Source organism: Meriones unguiculatus, chromosome 12 (assembly GCF_030254825.1).
Source record: "Meriones unguiculatus strain TT.TT164.6M chromosome 12, Bangor_MerUng_6.1, whole genome shotgun sequence".
In the NCBI taxonomy this organism is placed as follows: Eukaryota; Metazoa; Chordata; class Mammalia; order Rodentia; family Muridae; genus Meriones; species Meriones unguiculatus.
In genome coordinates this window covers 28,653,465-28,676,415 of record NC_083360.1, presented here as the reverse complement: position 1 = coordinate 28,676,415, position 22,951 = coordinate 28,653,465, and the positions used below count along the sequence as shown (strand labels likewise).

Genomic DNA, 22,951 nt, shown 5'->3' with positions numbered 1-22,951 from the left:
ATTAGATCTAAGGAGCATCTGTAGGCATCTGCTACCACTGAAGCACAAGCGGTGTGACCTGGGGAGACACACTGGGCAGAAGCCACCCCAGACTTTCTGCATGTCTTGGACTCTGATGATCTAGGTGGAGGCAGATACCCACATAGCCCTGACCTTCTTGGATGCTACTGTATGAGCAGGTTCCCTGGGTCCGGAAAGGCTGATGCTTGTGGCAATGAAATGCTAACCTGTAAGGATACGGGTGGCCGACAATGTTGACCAGCTGCTTGAGGCTGCAGGAGTCAGGGGTTACAGGCCAGTCCTGTGTGGCTACCACTATCATATGGACATTCCGTAATATGTGACAGTGGGTGGGTCACAAGGGTGCTTTTGGCTCTGCTGCTCCAGCATTGTCCATCCCACAGGTGGTGTGCAAGATTCCTGTGGTTGGTTCTGTCACAAGGTGCTACGAGCAGGGTGTGCTGTCCCATAATCCTGGAGGCTAGAGTCTGAAATTGGTTGCAGGCAGGTGAGAAAGGGTGTTGGCAATAGGGCTGCTGGGTGAGATTTCATGGGTGGAGTCCATGGGTAGAAGGAGTCGATTGTGTGTGACCCCGAGGTATGTAAAGGTTCTGTGGGAAGATCTGCTGCAGTGTGGCTGCTGTGGACAGTGGATGGGGCTGCCGTGAATGGGGGACGGTAGAGATGCTCTGTGAACTCTGGGCATCATTGTTATGGAGCCTGACTGTGCTTTGCTGGTAGGTAGCTATTGGAACTCTACTGATTGCTCTGAATTGTTTTTAGACACAGTGCTATGAACTCTAGCCCTAAACCTTTTGGGGAGTAAAAAGCTCCTTTCAATGAAGCAGCACCTAGCTCTTGTGTTTGCTCATCATGTGTCTTAGGGGCACATTCAGCCACAGATGCCCCTGGTGCACATTTCCCAGTGACTTGATTTGGCTGGGGACCATGAAGAAATGAAAAAAGACAAACACATACAAAGATAGAAATGCTGGGTTTGGGTGGGCTGGGCTTTCTCATAGAGAAACCTCAGCATCCAAGAAGCTCAGTGTGCTTGTTGTAGAACTGAAGAGAGGGAGAGTTATTACATCAGCGGAACCATGAAGAAGGGTTATTACATTATTATTACATACAGATAAATAAGGAGGCAAGGTTATTATATAGCGATGACAAGGAGGTGGGATTATTATATACAGATAAAAAAGGAGGCAGGATTATCACATACAGATGAACAAGTAGGCGGGATTACTATATACAGATGACTCAAGGAGATGAGGCATTAGCAGTTTTGTAGGGGAGCAGTCTTTATGCTGTACCCATCTCTGGGAGAGAAAGCTATGGTGGACATTTTCAGTACACAGTATCGGCATTTTCACTTGGAGGGAAGGCTTTGCCATTTTCCCATGAGGCTGAGGCTGAGGTTTTGGTAGCTGACATAGCTGTGCCTCTGTTAACAAGACATGTTGACTCAAGACTTCACACATGCAGGGCTTCCTCCACAACCCACACCCTGGGCGATTTGCTACACTCACTGGAGACCCTGCAGTCTTCCAACCCCATCCCTGAGCACCATACACAATGGCAGCCTGCTGGCCGTGTCCCGCAGCACAGACTAAGCTGTCTCCTACAGTTGTCATGGCTATGTTCAGAGACCCTGGGAGACTCTCTGGTTGGCCTCATATACTCCTGGAAGGAAACTGATATGGTTGCAGAAATGGGACACAGACAGGCCAGTGGAGAACAGCTATTCACAGGGACATGCCGTGACCCGGACCGGCATGGAAAGCGTGCTTGCTTCTGTCCCAGAAGGTACTGCCCAGCCCCAGAGCCTCCACCTCACGTCACTTTTAGTGGCCCTCCTGCCTGGCTGCAGGTTTACCACGCTGCCGTGTCTGCTTTCAGCCCTGAGCCTCCTCCCAGTTCACTGAACCATTGAAAGGGAGAGATGGACTTAAACATCCCACCACTCTGTAGGTGAACCAGAACCACAGGGCAGTCACAGAAAACTTGCTTCATATCTTTAGAACGTAGAAAATTCAAGAATCCCAAACCAGCCATTTGTGTAACACACAGCCGCTAGGAAGCTGTCCAAAGCTGCCAATAAGAATCCTAGCCTAGGCTAACCCCATCTTCCCTACATCCTACCCTTCTTTCTACCCTGGAAAATAGAAAACACAATCAACATGGGCTTCTGGCCTCTGGCCACGGCCCCCAATCAGGGGTCCAGGACCACTGGTGTTTAGACAAGGATGGAACTAAGTAAGAAAATCAGGCCATGAGAGGGAATAAATAATTTAAAAAGGCCCAGGGATTTCAGTATGGTGAGGGCTCTCCTTCCAGGTGGTGAGACAGGAGTTTGACTGCCCCACTGCTCATTTGCCTGATGTGGCTCCTTCCAGCTGGCACATCTGTTTCTGTCAGGGATTTCCAGACAGCGTCGGACCCACACGGAGCTCTTCTCCTTGCTGTGATCACCAGCCTTCATCTCTGTGTGAGGTGATTGATCATTTCAGGTGAGGCAGGGTCCACATTAGAGCATGTCCAGGGCTGGGACTTTTTGTCTTGCTCACTGTGGTTTTCCAATGCCCAGTGCAGTGCATTGCACAGGCTAGGCTGGGAGAATTAAGGAAGGAAGGCAGAGGCTCATGTCCTTAGGGCCACAGCACCAGCCCTGCAGTCCTGACTTACACAGGAAAACTGGTTCTTCCCAGTTTCCAATGACTTAGAGCGTTTTGAAGGATAGCCTGGGTGACTCTGGGACCATGAGAATGGTGAGGCATTTAGATACCTGTCCTGCTTGGGATCACAGGAAGAGAGTGAAGACAACACATACATGTGTGACACGTGGTGCCACTCCCAGGCGTGTGATGAGGGACTGTAGGGCTCTCAGAAGCTAAAATATTCACCTGAGCCTTTCAAGGAATGCCCATGGACCCTGCTTCAGGCATTGCAGTCCTCGGAAGATGGTGTTTCCTTTTCTGTAGCCCATCCCTGACCCAGCCTATGGCAACTCTGACCTCCGAGTCCAGGAGAGAGCTCATCTCCCAGCTGCCACCTGGGTCAGACACCACAGAGCCTTTCTCTACCTCAGTGGGCCCTTCGGAGCTTCTCAGACTAGCCTTGACACTTGCAGGTTTCAAACAGAAGCTTCGAGAGCCGGGACTTTTCTCCAATATCATGCAAGGGCCCAGCAGAAGTCCAGCTGAGGGGACAAGAGATGTGGGTTGTAGGGAGTTCCTGTGGGTGTTGTCCCCACAGATGGAGTTAAAGTTGAGAGCTGTTTTCTTTACCCTGCCAAGGCTCCCTAGTGCTGGGGCTTCATATACTTAAGCTGGGGCTTAAATCTAAGTAGTCACAGCCCGGTGTGACTGATCCTTACCACTTGAGTTGACGCTTTCTGTTATTATCACAGTAAGAGGTTGATAACCACTTATTAGAGCCCATCTAGAAATTATGGAGCAACGATCCTACACACTTGCATTTAGGTCTTGGGTGGAGCAGTTCTTTCTGATTGAAAGAAAGGGCAGAGTTCCCAGCATGGCTTTTCACTGTTGTCACATCTCGCAATGCTGTGTGGTATGTGTATCAGGACTGCCGGGACAGCGTTGGCACACGTCATTACAGGCGCGTGGCTGGATCAGGGTCCACGCTAGCCTTGTGGGCTCTGTGGGCTTGGACAGATGCGATGACAGGCCTCCACCATTCCAGTTTCGTTGGGTGCCGTTAGAGCTTCCAGTCCCTCCCTCTCTCCCAACCCTAAACTGGCTATCTAGACCAGCTTGGCCTTGGACTTCCAGAGATCTGCCTGCCTGTCCTCAACCGCTTCTAGTAAAGGCACATGCCACCTCACCGGCAGCCACTCACTAACTGTCACCAGGTTTGCCTTTTTCCAGAAAGCCATAGTGGAAGCCGTGACTTTCCGGACTGGCTGCTTTCCCTTGGTGACATGTGTTTCAGGTTCCTGCGAGCTCTTCAGGGATCGGCATTCAGTTCTTAATGCTAAGTCACCTTCCATGCTTGAGAGCTTCTCCACTCCCCTGCTGGAGGCGGCCAGGGTGAGGCTCCTTCTGCCTCATCACAATCCCTCAAGCCTATTATGGCAGGCTTCGAGCTAGGGCCTCAGAGGATGTGACTAAACTTACTTGACTCCTTCCAAGGCCTTCCCTGTCCAGGGCAGTGCCCTCCAGTGTGCAGACCTCATGCACAGATGCCTGACATGCAGTCAGGTGTAAAGGCCTGTCAGTCTGGAGAAAATCTTGGAGAACTCTCCAGAGGCAGAGGCACAGGGATTAGTTCATAAGGAGGGGAAGGAGACAGAGGTCTTCAGCTCAGGCTCCGAAGAGCCTGTGTCTAGGGATGACAAGAAAGCTCAGAAGTTGCCACCAGCTGTGAACCTGTGAACTGGGATTGGGGGTGGCGGGGGACACTGGAGACTGACAGACATTGAAAAATGAGCACAGATGCCCAGAAGTGAAGCCGATGTTTGATAACTCTGGCAGTACTGATGCCTTGTCAGCTGCCTTTCTGGAAGATGCAGTGAGGTTCCAAGCGCGGGTCCCACTCTGTGGCCCTGCCGACCCCAGGCTCTAGAACAGCCTTCCAGGAGGAACCTTCAGCCCTGTGAAGCCCCTTCCCCCAAATCAGACTCCAGTGGAGAAGGATCCAGTGGGTTCCAGTTCTTATGTGATGTTTTCTCTCTCAAAGGCAGCCCAGAGAGAGGCCCTCTGATGGGACAGCCATAATCAGGTCCCTGGCATGTACTTAGCCAACGTCACTGGGATAAGCAGCTGTGGGGATGATTTGGAATCACCAAAGACATTAAAAAAAAATCCTGGGTCCCCAGGATCATAGGCCTTGTTATGGGCCTCAGGGTTGCACTGTGCAGGCTTCCCCCTACCCCCCTGGGTTGGTGCTCCCAAGCCTTGGCATGGCTGGCCTTGGACCATTCAGCTGCTCTTGGCCTCAAGTTCCTCTCTTGCTGGCTTCTTGGGGGACTTGGAAGGAATGAACAGAAGCCTTCGCACCCAGTAGGTCTGAAGCTAAGCAGAATGTTGAAAAGAAGTCAGCAGGTTACATCATTGTGTCCCCTGGTGAGTTACTTCAGAGTCTGGGCTGGAGCCAGGGAGGGGGATCTGTGCCCAGCCCAGCCCAGCCAAAGCCAAGCAAAGAGGACAGGAGACGCCGGCCTCAGAGGCGCCTGGGCCTTTGTCATCTCTGTTTGGGTAATTTATTAGTTGGAAAGATTGCTTTTTCTTAACAGTTGTGTGCCCCTGGCTGCCAGACTGTCTTTGACCTTCAAGGACAGCTTGTTCAGCTTTGCTCTGGGCACTTCTATATTTGGAGCCGTTTTAGGGAGGCAGGGTCACTGGATGAGCCACACCAAACCCCTGCATCCTGAGTACTCCTCCTCTGCCAGGACTCAGCTCCCCACCCCCACAGATACCTCCTGCAGCGTAGGACAGCTGGGGACCCCGCTTTCTCCGATGGCCTCCTGACCTCCTGACTCCATCTTGTCTCAGAGCCTCAAGTAGTGGGAGCTGGCTACTGCTGGGAGAAACACAGTCCCCTCTGGGTAGCACTGACAGGGGATGGGGGCAAGAAGGAAGCAAGCGGGCTGGGCAGGCTTGCTGTTGCCTCTCCATGGGTATCCTTGACTTTGCTATTCCACAACTGCCTCATGTTCTAGGAACAAATCCCACTAGGGGCAAAAGGCCCACATGTCAAATCTGCAACCATTTCACCATCCTGGAGGGAAGCTAGTAGGGTTTTCCTCCCCTCTCTTGGGAGGTCAATTCATGGCGCAGATCCTCCTCTGACCACCAGAGGGCAGCACCGTGACCATGTCCACAGCTCCAGGTTTTCTAGTGGGCAGGGTGGGGTCTGGCCAGCAAATCCACTCTCTCTCTTTTTATTGATAAAAGATTTAATTATAATAATATTTTTAATTAATAATAATCTACATTATGAACAATTTAACCCTTACTCTTAATATAGTTTTCCCCTCAAACCAAATGCGTCTCTAGTAACTTGGGGACTGTGCTAGGGATGAAACCCAGGGCCTTTGCATGCCAGGCAAGCACCCTGCTACTGAGCTACACCCAGCCCCCACGTATTACTGGAACAAACAAACAAACAAACGAACAAACAAACAAAACCGAGGTGGTCATTGCTATGGAACACTTCAGTGTTTGCTGGGCTGGTTGCTAAGCAAATTGCTTTGCCCTTGATCCTGGTTTTCCCCAGGACCAGGGGATGTGAGCAGAGGGTGGGTGGATGGAAAGGACAGATGGAAGGACAGATCGAAGGCAGAGGGTGGGCGGATATGCAGGGCAGATGGAAAGGCAGCTAGAAGGTGGGTGGTGGGGTGGAAGAGTGGCATGGACAGAAACTCTCTCGAAATCACAACCCTACCAGGGGCAGAACTGGGACTGTATCCCAGACCCGCTTACCCCTCAGCCTATGAGCACCCCAGATCTTCAAATGACTTCTTGCTCATCATGGCCTTGAGTCAGATTCCAGCCATATAATCCCTGCCTTGTCTGACCACGAGGAGATGCTGCCCATTGTTCTTTGTGTCCCAAACTGGATGGACATATAAGTTCTGGAGAGCCACTCCACCCTGCATCTCTGAGCCACACAGGACCAGGGTGACTCACACGGACGTCACCTCCAAGAGCCACCAGTGGCCCAGCCATGCAGAGCTGTGAACATTGACTCCAGCTGTGTTTCCTGACCATCGCTAAAGGCCTGGCCACACTGAGCCTCTCAAAATCTAGCTGAGCCAGAGGCCCTGGCTCTCTGCGCCGCCCCTCCCACCCCCCGCTTTCTATACTATGGATGAATGTTTCTGATCCAATTTAGTAGAGAAGGGGCAGAAAGTAAGTGTGATAGAAGTCCCACTGTGGCCAGGCCAAGGGGCTGGGAGATTGTGGGGATGAAGGGAAAATGGCTGCACGTGATAACAAGGGTTGTGGGATGCACCATGCTGCTGCTGAGGGGCCACCACGGTCACTGTGGTCATCAGAGTGGCATAGGCCACAGAGGGTGGGAAAAGTCCTGTCAAAGAGGGAGGCTGAAGTGAGCCCCATGGAGGCTATCAGCCTGGGCAAGCTGAAGCACCAATTCGAGGCAGATGTCTGAGGTAACAGGTTAGGGGCAGTGTGGCCTCTATGGCTGGTTCTAGGTGGGAGGCAGAGGCAAAGGTCAGGCAGCAGCTGTAGGTGAGCAGTCTGGCCTCTGGTTGTGTCACAGATGGAACTGGGTTCCATGGCATGTGGCTGAAGGCTGTGGGTCACCCACCACCCTGCATCTGTGCTCCCTGAGCATGGCTATGCATTTGTTCTCAGCATGATGGTTGAGACAGTGATTGACTAAAGGTTACTCTTGTGGGCTGTTCTTGTTAGTGGTGGGTCCTGACCACTACAAGGGAAGGAGGGGAGATGGCCAGTGTGCTCTGTTCCCCTCCACCACTACCATTGTATGTGTGTCCTATGGCTGCAGTAATGAAGATGAGTAGTGAGGAGGACAGAGCAGGTTGTGAGCTGAGCTGTGGCTGTTCCTTCTGTAGCTGTGGATGGAATGCTGGCTTCTAGAGAGGTTAGCTCTCACGGCTCATGGTCCTTCCTTGTCAAGACTAGCTATATTGTGCCTCTCTGACATCTTCCTTAATCACATCTCCACTGGCTCCAGGATATGTCCTATGATGACATCAAGCCATGCTGGACAGACAATGGCTTTTCCTTTTCCTCCTCTGAGCTTCGGAGATCTCCAAACACCATACACGGTCTTAATGTCCCAATATATATCTGGGCACAGTGCTGGGATGGCAAGGCCTGTGTATTGCCCACTGTGTGGCCTCTCTAGGCCAGGCCCTTGACATCCCCTCCCTTCTGGTCACAGACCCACGTGACCCCTGTGTGGCAACCTGGGGCTTGTGACTCCTTAGTTTCTCCAGTCAACTTATTTTTTCTTTAGCCTAAAAACTTGAGATGCTTCTCAGCTACAGGGAAGTTGAGATGTAGACCCAAGGCTTTCACACCATGACCCAGCATCCCGTGAGCTGACAGATGACCTCTGCAGATGCTTTATCAGGCCGTGGGAAGGGGTACATGGTCCTTCCTGGCTCTGGGACCATAGCCCTGGCTCTTGAACTTATGGTTTCTAACGCCTCCTTCAATAGCCTACCTGGCTGTGGCTGACTCTCAGGGACACTAACGATGTTTACTCTCATGTTTTGGGACCCAAAGGAAATATGAAACCAGCTCTCCGACGGTTGCAATTGGTTTTGAAGAAGAGGCTAAGGGTCCCAGTGTTGAAGGGCTGCTAAGCTGTCTGGACGTGATAGCTCTCTGAGACTGTAGGTGTCAAAGTTGTACCAGATGGACTCCACAAGGGTTAGTTGCTCCTCAGAAGGGAATGGGGTGGCCTTGCCACTTCAGCAGTGGCAAGGACACCATAGATATGTAGGCAGAGATAGAGATAGGACAGCTCCCTGAGGAGAGCAGAGTGGGTTTACCAGATGGCCCTCAGAACTGTCACCTGTCATACAACCTGAGTGCCACTTGACCCCAGACTGAAGGAGGGGTTGGACCATCACCTCATGCTCTACAGGACCAGAGCTGTGGGTGAGGAGGGCATGCTGGGAGGCCTTCTGCTTGCTCTCCTTGGCTGAGGTGCCCCTCATGTTAATCTGACTCCCTTCTCCCTGCAGTGTCGGAGCCCCAGGCTGCCCCTGCTCCCCTGGAGAAGCCGGCCAGCACCGCCATCCTGTGCAATACCTGTGGGAATGTGTGCAAGGGGGAGGTGCTGCGAGTGCAGAACAAGTACTTCCACATCAGATGCTTTGTGTGTAAAGGTAGGTGTGGAACCGGCCCTGTGCTTGGCCGCAGGGTCCTGAACCCAGGGTCTTCCAGCCACTCTTCTTGCTCTCTCTGACCACACCTGAGCTTCTGTAGTGCTCTAAACCTGTGTCGTAGGCCATCTGGTGTGACGAAGAAATCCTCAGGGGGCCCTGGAGGAGCCTAGGGAGACTCCAGGTCCACAGGGGTGGGTGCATGAGGCTGGCCCGGAATCAGAGAAGCCAATCTGGAGCTACGGGGGCACTGCACAGACCGTCAGTGACCTTTTGCGAGCTGTGCAAAATCAGTGGTGGGCTCAGGGTGGACTTGCTCCATCAGACGCCGTATCCTCCCTGTAGTAGCAGTGAAAACATTCCAAATGAAAGCCATTAGTTTTTCTTTACTTATAGAAAGTAGTCTAAAAACACAGCAATTTTAAATAATACCAGAAGGCAAGGAGAAGAGGGGCCAGAGCTGTGAGTGCAGCGTCTTCGGCAGACACGGCTGGGTTTGGAGCCTCCTCTTCTGCCCTTAATTACACAAGCATGCAGAAGACCAGGCCCGCCTCCACCCAACACCCCAGAAATGTGAGAACAAGTACCCACAGAGCACAGTGGGTAGGACCCACCCGCTAAAAATGATGTCCAGGCTCACAGAGCCGGCAGTGTGAAAGGGATGCTATTTTGGAGCCCTATACACATGCCTCCTGGCTTGGCAGTGATGTTCTTCTGGGCTGTGGGGAGACTGGCACTACCCTCGCCACAGTAACCCTCAATGAAGGGCAGGGAGGGAATGTTACGTTTACTGCTTGAATAGAAAGAGTAAGAGCCAAGTCCTTGGGATATGGAAGTCCGAGGAGGGTCCAGAGGCTTCCAGAAAGGAGTCCACAGTAGAGATTCATTTGGTTGGGACTTGAAGACAGAATTTGCCAGGCAAGAAAAGGCTGCCCTAGGTGGGAGATAACGTTACCAGGTCAACTTTGGGAAGGGGGAGGTGTAGCTAGAAGCTTCTAGGGTTTTGATTTTAGGTCCTTCTGTGACCCCTGATCCTAGAGATTTGCCCCGGCCCCTGTTTGAAGAGCTGTATCACCCCCACTCTGGTCCTCTGGCTCAGCTATAGTGTATAAAGTCCCGGCATTTGAAAAGAGAATTTTCTGCAGAAAGAGCCATCACAAAACACCTCTGGTGCCATCAGTTCTGGATGGTCAGCCTCCACAGGAGAAACATGGCCTGTGGGGGTAGTGACAGGGACACTGAGTTAGCCTGAGTTAGTTCTTACCTCATTCTGGGACCCTGAGGGATCTGACTTCTGCTGAGGCAAACACCAGCCTAGGGCGTCGGTAGCTGGATTTTAGTGATGTCTCAAGAGCCACCAGGATGGAGGGGGGCCTAGGCATCCCAGTCACCTTGGCCCTACTGAATTCTCACAATGACACACCTTATTTCTAACCCCTCCCCAACTGCCACACAGCAGCCAGAATCCTTTGTGAGAGCAACCCCAGGATGATGACTGGGGCTGTTTGGAAAATAAAAATGATGACATGGGCACCTCACTCCCAGCATAGCCAGGAAATCTGTGGCCTCAGGCTCCACATATCGGGAATGGGTTGGGGGTTGGAGGGCCAGCCCTTTCTATCATTTCACACAGCTCCAAACCACCCATCCCCAGAAGAAAGGACACATTGGTTCTGGGGCAACTTTCTTACAGAGAGCAGCAGCCACTCTCTGCAGCCTGAACTCAGAACCCGGACAGCTACAGAAAAAGCTAGGCGTGGGTGTGAATCTGCTTAACCCAGGACTGGTGGATTGGCAGAGACAGGAGGATCCCTGGAGCTCACTGGGAAGCCAACACAGTTGAATCCCAGAGACCCTGCCTCCAAAAAAATGTGGAGAGCAACTGAGGAAGACACCTGGAGCTGACTTCTGGCCTCCACACACACATATGAATGCATACAAATTTAAAAAAAGGTAGAATTCCAGGAAGTGATTCCGATCATGCTTTTCATCAGCTGCTGCCAGGCCCTGTGTCACTCAAAGATGAGTACCTCCCCAAACCCTCCGGGCCTCTGCTAACTTGATCCTCCTCAAACAGTAATGTGATAGAGGCACATTGTCTCCATGAGGGACTTGAGTTACTGGTGAACTTGGACTTTTTATTTTTAGGAGCAGAGGTCTGGGATGTCACTGCCTCGGGGTGACCTTGGAACCCTTAATGCAGCCAGAAACCAGCAGGCAGCTGCAATAGCAGGTCCAGGAGCCGGTTGGAGGCTCTCAGGATGTGGGCCATGGCTGTCATTGTCCCTCTCCCTATGTTATAGTGTGGCTCACTCCATTCTATGTCCCCACCCCTGCACACATCCCCCCTCGGAGCACTGACCAGTGATGTCACAGCTGTGACAAGCAGATGCAGCTCAAAGTCAGCACCTTGAGTACCTGTGATTGTCTTGTCTCCAAGGCACTGTATGGCAACCCTGTGCAGATCTATCAGCCCCATGGCCTATTCTTGCAGAAAGGACATTTGTTTGATCTATAAGTGGGACAAGATTAGACCTTGGGTTCATTCCCAGACTGGGTGTGGAGAAGGAATCCAGCATGGCTCCAGGCTGGCATCCAGCCTCTGGTGGAAGTGACGGTGGCGACAGCCATAGGCTGAGGCAGTGGGCTATAATATTGGTGTGGCTTTGACACTGTCATTCCTCTGTGTATGCACGTGACACAGAGGACCTTTCTCATTTTATACCAGCAGCCACGGCTCTGCAAATGGCATTGATGTGCAAACTTGTAGGCTGTTTTATCTGAGACACTGGCTTGCTTGCATGTGCTTCTGGAGCTAGAGGGTATGAGGGAAGAGCATATTATGCCTTCAGAAGTTGACTCGGGGCTTGCCAGCTGTTGGTGACCAGCAGTCCCAGGGCGGATACTTAGTGCACAGCCTGCAGGCCCTCTCTGCTCCTTCACTAGGCTCAGCAGTCTTTGCCCCCTGGAGCCCTGTATTAGGAGAAGGGACTGGGGACTCACAATGAGCCTCTTGGTTCTCCTTTTGTTCTGGGTCTGGCCTTGCAATACTACATAGGTCAGGGGTTGAGGACTGTGGGAACCCAGATGAAAGGGGAGGGGGCAATGGGAAGTTTTCTTGTGGACCAGGGGACCGAGTGTTGGCTCACTTGTCCTCCACTGGGTCCTTCAGGCTAGAGCAGAGCATGGAGTGTAAAGCTGCCAGTCTGTTTATCTTTCTTCCTTTGCCTGTCTCTCTCTATCTCTGTCTCTTTCTCTCTCAGGTACACACACACACCCTGCTCATCTGTTCTTCCAGTAATGGAACAGCTTGGAGGACTCACAGGATCTCAGGGTCCAAAGAGCCTCGTGATGTCCTAGCAAGGGTTGGAAGCTAGTCCTGCCCTCAGTTTTTCAGTGCTTCTTCCTGGAAGCTTCCACAAGAAAAGTACACTTAACTCTAGTCTCGTGGCTGTCCCTGGAGCTCTGTCCCAGATAGTCTTAGCCACTCAGGTTTGCGGAAGCTTGCATTAGGTGGACCAGGGCCCTTAGGCACAAATTGGTCTCTCCACTGACCGAGCCTTTGCTCTTCCCCGCAGCTTGTGGCTGTGACCTGGCCGAGGGTGGCTTCTTCGTGCGACAGGGTGAGCACATCTGCACTCGTGACTACCAGCGGCTCTATGGCACTCGCTGCTTCAGCTGTGACAACTTCATTGAAGGCGAAGTTGTGTCAGCACTTGGCAAGACGTATCACCCCGACTGCTTTGTCTGTGCTGTCTGCAGGTAAGTGGCCCAGCCTCTGCCCCGCCAGCCTCTGCCCCCTCCTCCTTGTACATCTACCCCCAACCCTCCATCTTCACACATCAGGCACTGAGTCTGTTTGGAGGTCACCCAGAGCACACTCAAGGCAGAGCTGGCTGTGAGCAAAAGCAAGGGCCATTCTTTACAAGCCATCTCTCTACACCTTCTTCAAGCCCTCTAACCACCCAAGCTCAGTCCCCCCACAGCCTCTTACTCAGCCCCACCCTGGGTCCTGCCTTCCTGCTCTCAGCCATCGTTTGGCTCATGGCAGGCCCAGCTGCCCTCTCCCAAGGCCATAGTATACCGTGGCTACATCCGGTTTCCAAGGTAGCTATCCTTGGCCTGTTCTTGTACTCATTCTCAGTTCTGCTCTTTTCTACATGGCTTTTTGCCATGCCTGCCAAAGTGGTAAGTTTGTCCCTGCCAGCCCGTGCCCACAGGCCCAGCCAGGCTCTACTCCTTGTGTCCCAACCTCCAGAGCACATGCTGCTCTTCACAGAAGCCTCACACATTAGTCTCCTCAGATCCACCCGGCCACTGTCCTGGCTCAGGACTCCACATGTGACACCTGCCCTCTGCCTGACCCTTAGCCACGTCAGTCTGTTCTTAGTACCCCTGAAGCCTTCCTGCCCCCAACCCTGAGCTCCTGATCCTGCCCCAGCCATCTCTCAGCCTATTATATCTATGCATTCTTTTTGTTTTCTATCATTCATTCACTCATGGGTGCTGGGCCCAGGGCTCCACCAAGATTGGGTGTGGCCCTGTAATCTTAGCTTCTTAGATTCTTCTAGAAGGGAGAAGCAGACCCTCTGAAGCCCTCAATGGGTAGCTCTTTCCTCTTCCCTCTTCTTTTTCCTTTCCTCCCACCCAGTAAGACCTTCCTCCTTCTCTCCTTCTCTCCTTGTGTCCTATCCCTCTGCACTCTGACCCATCCTGGGGCTGTGTCCTGCTCAAAACCATAGTATGATCACACCACAGGTACCTGGGAGAGGGCTGGGACTAGGAGGCCTGGTTGTGGTCCCTGGTGCCTGGCATAGAGCAAGTGAGCTCCCCGTGGAGAGTCTGGATGCCACCCTGGCAGCAAGGCCTGTGGTCACCTGAGGCTTCTGACCAGTGGCAGCCTTCCTGGGGCCCCTGTCCAGCAAACACAGGCCAGAATGAAGAGCAGAGTGAGCTTTGGTATTTCCCAGCATCGTCGTGTCCTGTTTGTGTGGTGTTTCCCACATCCTTTCCAAACAGCCATCTATGGTCACAGCATGTCCTCAAGGCCGAAATGGAGCCTTTGACCAAATGACATCAAGGGGAGGAAGCTCGGTGGGGGACATTTCCCATGGAAGAGTTGCTGTGTGCTCTCTAGTGCACCTGGATCAGAGGTCTCCAGAAATACTGTAGCCATTTCCCTATGGCTTATGAGATGGGTCCAGCCATGGCTGGCCTGAGAGCACACCTCATTTGGGGAACCTACCAAATTACAAATGACAACAGATTGTGGGTTGGGGTGGGGCTCTGCCACTGCCCGGCTAGACACCACACAGAGTTGGCTGCCAGCAAGGACATGCTGGAACTGGGGTCCAGGTTCAGGAGCAGCAAAGCATAGGCCAGACTCCTGCTTCCTGCTGGAGGTTGAATCTGGAGGGACATCGGAGCACTGAGTGGTGTGTTTCCTGGCCAGGGTGAGATGATGAAGGGGAAGGTTGTACTAGCAGGATGTGTGAGACAAGTGGGGGAGAGTGGGCACTGTGAGTCTCAGGCCAAATGCCTAGCCGTGTCTTCATCAAGAGAACTTCCCTCAGTGGTGACAAATGTCCAAATGGAATGCTTTAAAAGGAAGAACAGTACCCCTACGGCTTTAGAAGACTTTGCCCATGCTGAATGGATGCACAGTGGTGCTGGAACTGCCCACATTCAAGGGGGCTTCCTGTCTAGAAACACTCTCAGACACACCCAGAGGTGCACTGTAATGGTTGACAGCTGTTTCTCAATCTAGTCAAGCTGATAGTGAACGCGTGCTATCAGTGGCTGAGGGTCGACAAGGCTACTGTGCAATGCGCAGTCCCCAGGGGACACTGAGTTCTGAGCACTGAGGTCCTTGTTGGTCACTGCAGGGGTGGGTCTTATTGATGGGGTTCAGTCAGCCCTGGAACAGGGGCTGCTGTGCACCCACTCTGCAGGTGAAAGGTTAGCCTCCTTGAGATGTCACCTAGGAGAGCTGACAGCCTCCTGAGCCCACCCCCCTCACAGGAAGGTGTGAGAGCCCTGCACCCAACTGTATAAAATCTATGACATCCAATATTTGCTTAGACATGCAGACTCCCAGAGGAGATGCCGACCCAAATCCGAAGAAAGGTTAGTGGAGACTGCCAGGGGTGACACCAGCAGACGTGGGCATAGGGATAGCATGTCTACTCATTGTGGTTTAAAGGAAACTGTGTCCAGGAGCAGAAGAGCTATGGAGGTATAGAAAGAAGGCATTGGCCACCTAGAAGCCAAACACTCAGCTCCTGAAGTGATAAGTCACATGTACGAAATGACTGGAAACTCAAAAATGGCAGTCGGAGCATCTACGCTGGTACACAGGGGGTGCATGTAGAGCCGCTCTCTGCTTCTCCATTGGTCTGTCTGTATGTCTGTCTTAATGCCTGTGTAGGCAGGGGAGACAGAAAATCAATCCCTTTGAAATAATAAATGAAAAATTGTCTAGATTTGCTGAAAGCTGGAAGCCTAAAGTTCCCAGGTCTCAGTGACCCTAAAAAGAGTACCCAGATGTGCACAATTAACCCTATGTACAACACCCCAGAGAGAACTCACCAGGTGTTCACAGCCACACTGCTAAAGATTTGAAAGAAAAAAAATGTCTAAAATCAACAGGAAAGCTACAGCTACTACAACAGAAATCACCCCCAAACCATCATGTCTGCAGAGGAGTATGGATGAGCTCAGACCTCTACCAGGAGCTGTGCATGCTGGGAAACAATAAGATGATGTCTGTAACTGCCAAGAGGAAAATAAAAGCCACCAAACAGTGCTGTACTTAGCCAAAATCTTTCTGTAAAAGAAGGCCAGACTCAGAGCCCAAGGCCATCTGAGGGATGATTAAACTAGTCCACAGTTGACCTTGTTGATTAAAATGCCATTTCAAACAGTGATTGAAATGTGCTGAAATTGATCGTGGTGATGATTTCACAGCTCTGGGTATTATGGTATATAGGTATGCCTCATTGGATTATACGGTGAGGCATGCGAATAGTGAGCATCAATAAACAGGCAGCATAGAAGAAGATGAAGACAAAATCTTTATTGGACCCACAAGAGCTAAGTGAATTTGGCCCCAGCAGGCCTGCCCTGTGACTGGGTGATGGTTTTACAGGCTGGAGGAAAATAATGTCAGAAGATATCAACAGAATCTCAAAGCAGCCAGGTATGCCGGCACAGAGCCTGAGATCCCAGCACCGAGGAGCTTGAGCCAGGAGGATCCCACATTTGAGGCTAGCCTCAGCTATAGAGTGAAGTTCTGTGTCAGAACAGACAAAATCTAAAGCAGGGGGAGAGCCAGGGTTATGAGGACCCTGATGTGGCCTGGGTAAAAATGTCCCCCACAGGCTCATGTGTTTCGATACTTGGTCCCCAGATGGGGGTGCCATTTGGGAGGGTTGTGGAACCTTCAGGAATTGGAGTGTTGCTAGGGGAAGTGGGTCATGGGGGCATGTGATTAGGCTTTATAGCCTGACCCCCTTTCCTAGTCTCTCCCAACTCCTGCCTGGGAAGTGTGAAGAGCAGCCTCCACTCCTGTCTCCATGCCTTCCCCAAAATGATGGGCTTCTGCCCTTGACCTGCGAGCCAAGGTAAACCTTTCCTCTCTTAAGTTGCTTCTCATCGGGCATTTCATCGTAGCAAGAAGGAAACAGCCAACACAGACCAAACATAAAGAACTTTTACAATCCAATAAAAAACATGCAACATGAGCTAAGCGGTTTAACAGACGCGACACCAAAGAGCAAACAGAAATGACCAGAAGAGACAGAAAACACACTTACATTAACACCATTAGCTGCTGGGGACATCGACCAAGTCAACTGCGAGATGCCAGCTGCACCGGCTCGTACAGATACAACTTGCGGTGGCTAATAGCAAGGGCTGGTGAGGCCGTGGCGCAAGGAGACAGGAAGTGGTGCAGCTTCCTTGGAGACAGAACCACAGGGAAGGTGACCAGGAATTCCACTTTGGGATGGAAGTCCTGTGATACAGGTGCCACTAGTTCCGGGAGGGAGCAATCCAGGTGCCCTTCCAACAGCCGCAATGGAGTAATTCTCAGCCCTGAAAAAGAACAGACTGCTGACACTGGAACAGCAACATGGGTGGATCTTGGCAGTGTGGTATCAAACAAAACGTTCATACGGCTCTGTTGTCTGGGATATGGGAAGTGGGGTGGCAAGAGAGAGCCACAGGGACATTTTTGCACAAGCCACGTGGTCCATGGCACATTGATGGCAATTACACTGAGTGTGCATTTTCTAGAATGTATTACCATTTAAGTTTGTAGGGGAATGGCTGCTCAGCACTTCCAGCCCTGGCATCCAGGCTAGCATATCCCGAAAGGCGTGTCTGAATGGATGATGAGCCCGTGATGCATACTATTAGTCTTCTCTTGTAGGTGAGAAACAGGAACACAGAGGTGCTTAGTAATGTATTACAGGTCGCACAGCTTGAGTATGACTCAGAGCGCATTAGAGACTGTCAGAGACTCCCCCTCAATTCTAAGTCTCCTTTACCTGGGGAGAGGCAGCATGTCCATGTTAAGACATGATCTCTTTCAGACCACAGCCCTAGCAGGTGACAAGTGCAGGTATCTATAAGCTGCAGGGGACCAAGGACAGCCACGAAGGTTGCAGGACCAGCCAGCAAGGCTAGGACCTGGGCCCAGCCTAGTCTGTGTAGGTTCTTGGTCCTCCAGAAAGAGGAACGTCTGCTGAGTCAGCAAGGCATGCCCTGAAGTGGCAGCAGGAGAGAAGGGCCGGAGGTGGCCGACAGGATGTCCACTCTCATTTCAGGCTGCCCTTTCCTCCTGGGGACCGCGTGACCTTCAACGGGAAGGAGTGCATGTGCCAGAAGTGTTCCCCGCCCACGTCACTGGGCAGCAGTGCTCACCTGGCCCAGGGCCTCCGGAGTAAGTATGGCTACGCCTCTGTGAGAGTGGGTTCTGAGCTGCAGGCTGGGGTGGTCTCTGCAGGGCCTGGGATGGAGCCTGACTCTGCAGGGCCAGCACAGTAACCGAGCACTGAATGCCAGGGACCCAGGAAGAAATCCCACCCCACCCCCACTCCTGCCACTCAACTTTTGCACAGGCTGTGTTTGTGTCAAGCCACCTTGGCTTGTCTCTTCTGTTGTCACTCAGCTCTAGGCCTCCTCCTCCAGGAAGCCTTCCCAGTCTCCTCTCTGTCCTTCCCTTGTGGTGCTGGCACAAGACCAGGTCCACCTTGATGACAGAGACATATGCAATGTGCATGGCAGGGCCCAGCTGTCTCTGGGAACCCGTGTGCGTCTCTCATAGACTGCTAAAGGTGTTCTGTGGCTGGCATATAGGCAGTAGCTGTCACAGAACTGCTCTGCCACTGGCAAAGCCGTACAGGGCTTCCAGGGCACCAGAGGAATTGACCGTGAGCACTGTGTTCCCATGACAACACTCCTTAAGTACCTTTCAGCAACAGGGATGGGGGAGGTTGAGAGCAACTTCATGGTGGCCCAGAGCCACAGACTGTCCCTGCGGGGCCCAGGCAGAGGAACCCAGACAGTTTTCCACTTGCTACTCTCGAGCACCAGGTGGGCTAGTGGCAACAGAATGCCAGTCAAGCCTTTGCACCCCTGCAGAAGCCCCAGCTCTGGCCACAGGAGTAGTTGCTAGAAGGAAGCCAGGTGCTCTGGTAGATGTCATCTCCACCTGCCTTTGTTTATTCATGAGGCACAGCCTTCACACCCAGGACCTGTGCTCTCTCACTAGATTTGCTCTCTAGTGAGTCAGAACTCTTATTAGCCCACAAGAACATCACCCTTTCCTCGGTATACTCAAGTGACTTGCCAGTGGTTACGTAGCGGTTGGGATGCAGATCTTATTAAAATTCCTCTGGGAACAAATCACCCCTGTCTGGGAGCTGCTGGCATGGTGGTGCTCACAGAATGTGGTCCGGAACCACATAAGACTCTGCCTGGTTGAGTGTTCCTGTAACCCCAGAACTTGCAGGGTACAGACAGGAAGATCGAGAGTTCAAAGTCACCCTCAACTATGTAGTGGCTTTTAGTCCAGCATGTGCTACCTTGTCGACAAATGAAATGGCAAACTGTGTCTGTCCTGAGCATGTACAGACATCTCCCTTGTCCTTAGTTCCAGTGAGTAGTGAGAGGGCTGTTCGCCTGGTGTCTGGGTGCTCCAGATAGTACTGGCCCAAGAAACTGCAAGCCTGTGGCATGTATGTACTGATGTGCAAAGGTTATGGCTCTTCCTGGACAAGACTTAAGTGTCCCAGGGGTTCGGAAACCCAACCCTGCATGTTAAGAGGCAGTGTGCCCCCACGGGCTGCACACAGCATGTAGTGTACCTATAAATCCTTACACAGACACATGCACGCATGCTGCACACTTCCCCACAGTCACTCCTGCATGCTCACCTTACTCCCCTTTCCCACTCTGCCTTGCTGATAGCTCCCACACATCTTTCAGTAAGTGACAGGGGCCCCAGTGTAGCAGCTCCCCATATGGAGGGACCAGTTGGCTGAGCAGAGCAGGCAGGCCCAGGGCCCCCAGGCATATGGAGCAGGGATGGGCACAGCTGGGAGGGAAGAGGCATCTGGGGAGATTGATGAGGATGCTACCTGTGAAGACCAGCATGCTTCACTACAGTGGGATTCTTCAATCCTGTGGGATTCACAGCAAGAAAGGTGTGAGCAGGACTGGTGCAGAAGCTGCCTGGGCCTGTTAGAAGGCCCCAGCAGACTAGGGGCCAGAACAGAGAGCAGAATGGGGAGAGAATCCCAAATGCGGGGCCCTCAGATAGCCAGAGGAGGAGCTGAGGGTATGTGTCTCAGAGAATTCCCAGGAGGGGGCTCCAAGCAGGTGAGGTGTGGAGCACAGAGTCGAGGAGAAGGCTGTGACTCAGACCTCTACAGGAGGGGAATCCCCACAGGTGGGAATGTGGGCCAGGAGTAGGAATGGCAAGAGGCTCAGACCTCCCCAGGGAAATCATGTCCCACTGGTGAGATGCCAGCCTAGACCCCAGTACACTCTGGTGTGACATTATGGTTTTGTGCCATGACGAATCCAATCTTTTAGAAGGCTAGGTCTGGGTCTCATCTCCACCTTGGTTTTCCCAGCCTCCAGTGCAGGCTGCCTAGTGTCCGTGCTCCTCACACAGGATCAAGCCTCACCATGGGGCTGTACAAGGGCTCCCTTTAATTGTGAGGCAGGGTCCTTTTAGCATGGCACTGTGCCTGTCCCTCTCCTCTTGGGCAGCCCTGTGGGGCCTTAAGATTCCAAGCGGTTGAGTCCAGGTCCCTCTGAGTGACCCTGGTGGGGTTGCTGGGCCCCCTGAGGGCACAAGGGTTCCTAGTGAAGGTATCCATGTTTGTTCTCTGTTCCAGGTTGTGGGGGCTGTGGCTTAGAAATCAAGAATGGCCAGGCCCTGGTGGCTTTGGACAAACACTGGCACCTGGGCTGCTTCAAGTGCAAGACCTGCGGGAAACTCCTCAATGCAGAGTACATCAGCAAGTAAGTGTGGTGGGCAGCGCCAGCCCAGGAAGACCTTGCCCGACGCTACAGGTAGGGCAGGGTGTCTAGTCCTGGTGTGGATGCTGACTCGCCCTGCCACTGGGTACAGCGCAAGGGCAAGGCTTGCACCGGTCCCACAGAGCTCCTCTTCCTTCCCGGCAGACCTGCTGAAGTGGCTCGCACTCTTCAGCTCTGACTTGTGGCTAGACGCTAGAGCTGCCAGCTCTGACTTCACAAAACACCCGCTTCTCTGTTCCAGGATGTTACCACCTGCTTTGGGCTCGACATTCCTGGCACTCGATGCTCTGGGGAGCACATAACAGCCTCTAGACACTAGCTGCAGGGACTCCTGGGGCTGGCCATCCCCACGGGACATGGGCGCCTATAGGTGCATGCTCTGATCTACAGAGATTGCCTTTGAGGTATCCCCTAGTCTCAGTGCTCCCCCGGCTTGCTGTTGGATGGGTGAACCTGCCTGAGCAGGACAGAGCATTTGCCAGAGGCTGTGGGATCATGTCTTGAGCTGGGATGTATTTTCACCCTGGGATCAGGAAGGTGAGGCAGAGAATCCTCACAGTGCAGGTGAAGTGAGCTGGGAAGGTGGGGGCTGGAGGAGTTCCCCCTAGCACAGGAAAGGTCCTCTTCCATGTTCCAAAATCGGAAGCCACGTAGGGACTGATCATAGAGTGGGGTACATGTGCACCAATGCATGCAGACTTGCATGTGCATACACACATATATGTACACACACATATATGCACACACATGTATGCATACACACATGCACAAGTGTGTGCATGCATGCCTCTGTGCATACACACAAACATGAACACACGTGCATGTATATGCATACACATGTACATACACACACAAATGCTCAGAGCTGCAGCTGCCAGTGTGCTCATGCTGACACCGAGGTTGACAGCACACTCCGTCACAAGGGACCGAATAGAGAGTACCAGGGACTTCTTTCTGTTCCTGATTACAATACCATGTGGCCCACTGACCACAAACTGGAATGCTGTCTAAAATGATGTTCTCAAACCAAAGTGAGCTTCCATTCAGATAGATGACTCCGTGAAGCCTGTCCCCCGGCCTCCATCACAACCATACTGTGGGGAGGGACTCGGGCAGACAGAGCATGGCGTGCGGGGCACTTTGCAGAAAGTGGCAGCGTTGCGCTGCCCCCTCTTCCCAATCAGGTGCCAGCCCACACAGGGCGTTGGTGGCTCACCCACACCAGCATGTTACTTAGCAGCCTCCAGAGCCAGCCCAGAACTGAGGGGGAGATTACATTGGGGTTGCCATGGAGATGGTATCTAAGAACGCCCTGGGCTTGCTGTAGATACATGGGCTTGTGGGGGTCTCCGGGTCTGCATCCTTCCTCCCCCTGAGACACACTTCTGAGAGTTGAGATCAGTGGAGGGTGGTGACAGAGGGCCACCAGCAACTCATTCTGGGGGCTTGTGAGTGTCCAGACATGAAGGGAAGGAATGTGGCATCTAGTCTAAACCCCACCAGCCTGAGAATGCTCGTCATAGTTGTGGGAAATCTTGGTAGAGCTCACAAGAGCTGCTGCTCCAGCAGTGAGCATGCATTAGAGGAGTCCATCCTGTCACCTCCACACCGACTCCTGCTGGGCTGTGGGCTGTGGCCTGTGGCTCGAGATGACTGCAGCTAGCAACACCAGTAGTCCAAGACACTGACAAGTGCTCCCCTTCAGCCAGTCCCCCGCATCGCCTTCGCCCGTCAGGCCCTCACTCTCCGTTCTCCTGTTTTCCTGTGGGAGGGTCTGAGGTTAAGTGATGTTAAGTGACACACTTGGGACATGGCATTTGAGTCCAGGGTCTCCTCCCAGAAACTCCTTCCCATCTTGAGTGTGGCCACCTGCTACCTCCATGCCTCCCCAAGCCTTCCCTTCCCTGAGCCCGCTCTCCCTGCCTTTGTGGCCCTTCGTCTATTGCTAGGCTCGTGGTGCCGAAGAAAAAGGGGAGGTGGGTGAGGCATATCCTGTTTGTATCTCCCAGTGACAGTGGGGTAATGCTAGCCCATTTAACACTGAACAGGGTCAGCCACTCTCCTGAGTGCAGGTCCCAGCCCAATCTCCCTCTAGGCTGACTCCTGCTGCCATCACAGCACTGGGTGTCTGGCCACACCTGAGAACAGGCAGGATTCACACCAGGAGCCTCCACCTGCAGCCAGAGGTACCCTGTGCCCTCCCGTTCTATCGTACTTGCTGCTGGCCTTCAAGTCACCCTTGTCCAAGGCATTCTTGTTCTCAGGATGGGTGCCCTTGTTTTGCATCCTCTCACTTCCCAGAGGCTGCCTTTGTTCCTTAGCTCAGTCTCTGGAGCCGTCCCTCTCCCCTCTCTCATCCAGTGGGCAGGTAGCCTGACCCCTGCTCCTCTGTGTATATATATATCTGGGAAGTGGGTGGTCTTCATAGTTCTCAGGCAGTGGCAAAGCTTGTGGCAAACGAATGCTACCTGTCCAGGACTTGTCCCTCGAAGTAGTAGGAAGCTACCCTGACTCCATGTTGATAAAAAGTTCTCGTGTGAGTTTTGT

The 22,951-nt window shown here is 52.6% G+C and overlaps 1 protein-coding gene across 11 annotated transcripts in view; it reads left to right on the top strand.

The window, feature by feature from the left end:
- Ablim2 (actin binding LIM protein family member 2) overlaps positions 1 to 22,951 on the top strand; it is a 120,064-nt gene that overhangs the window by 30,571 nt on the left and 66,542 nt on the right. For all 11 annotated transcript variants that reach the window (XM_060365438.1, XM_060365447.1, XM_060365445.1 and 8 more), the window contains exons 2-5: positions 8,711 to 8,854; positions 12,430 to 12,613; positions 17,680 to 17,795; positions 20,260 to 20,386. In XM_060365438.1, coding sequence (XP_060221421.1) covers positions 8,711 to 8,854; positions 12,430 to 12,613; positions 17,680 to 17,795; positions 20,260 to 20,386 — 571 coding nt within the window. The remainder of the gene's footprint in view (positions 1 to 8,710; positions 8,855 to 12,429; positions 12,614 to 17,679; positions 17,796 to 20,259; positions 20,387 to 22,951) is intronic.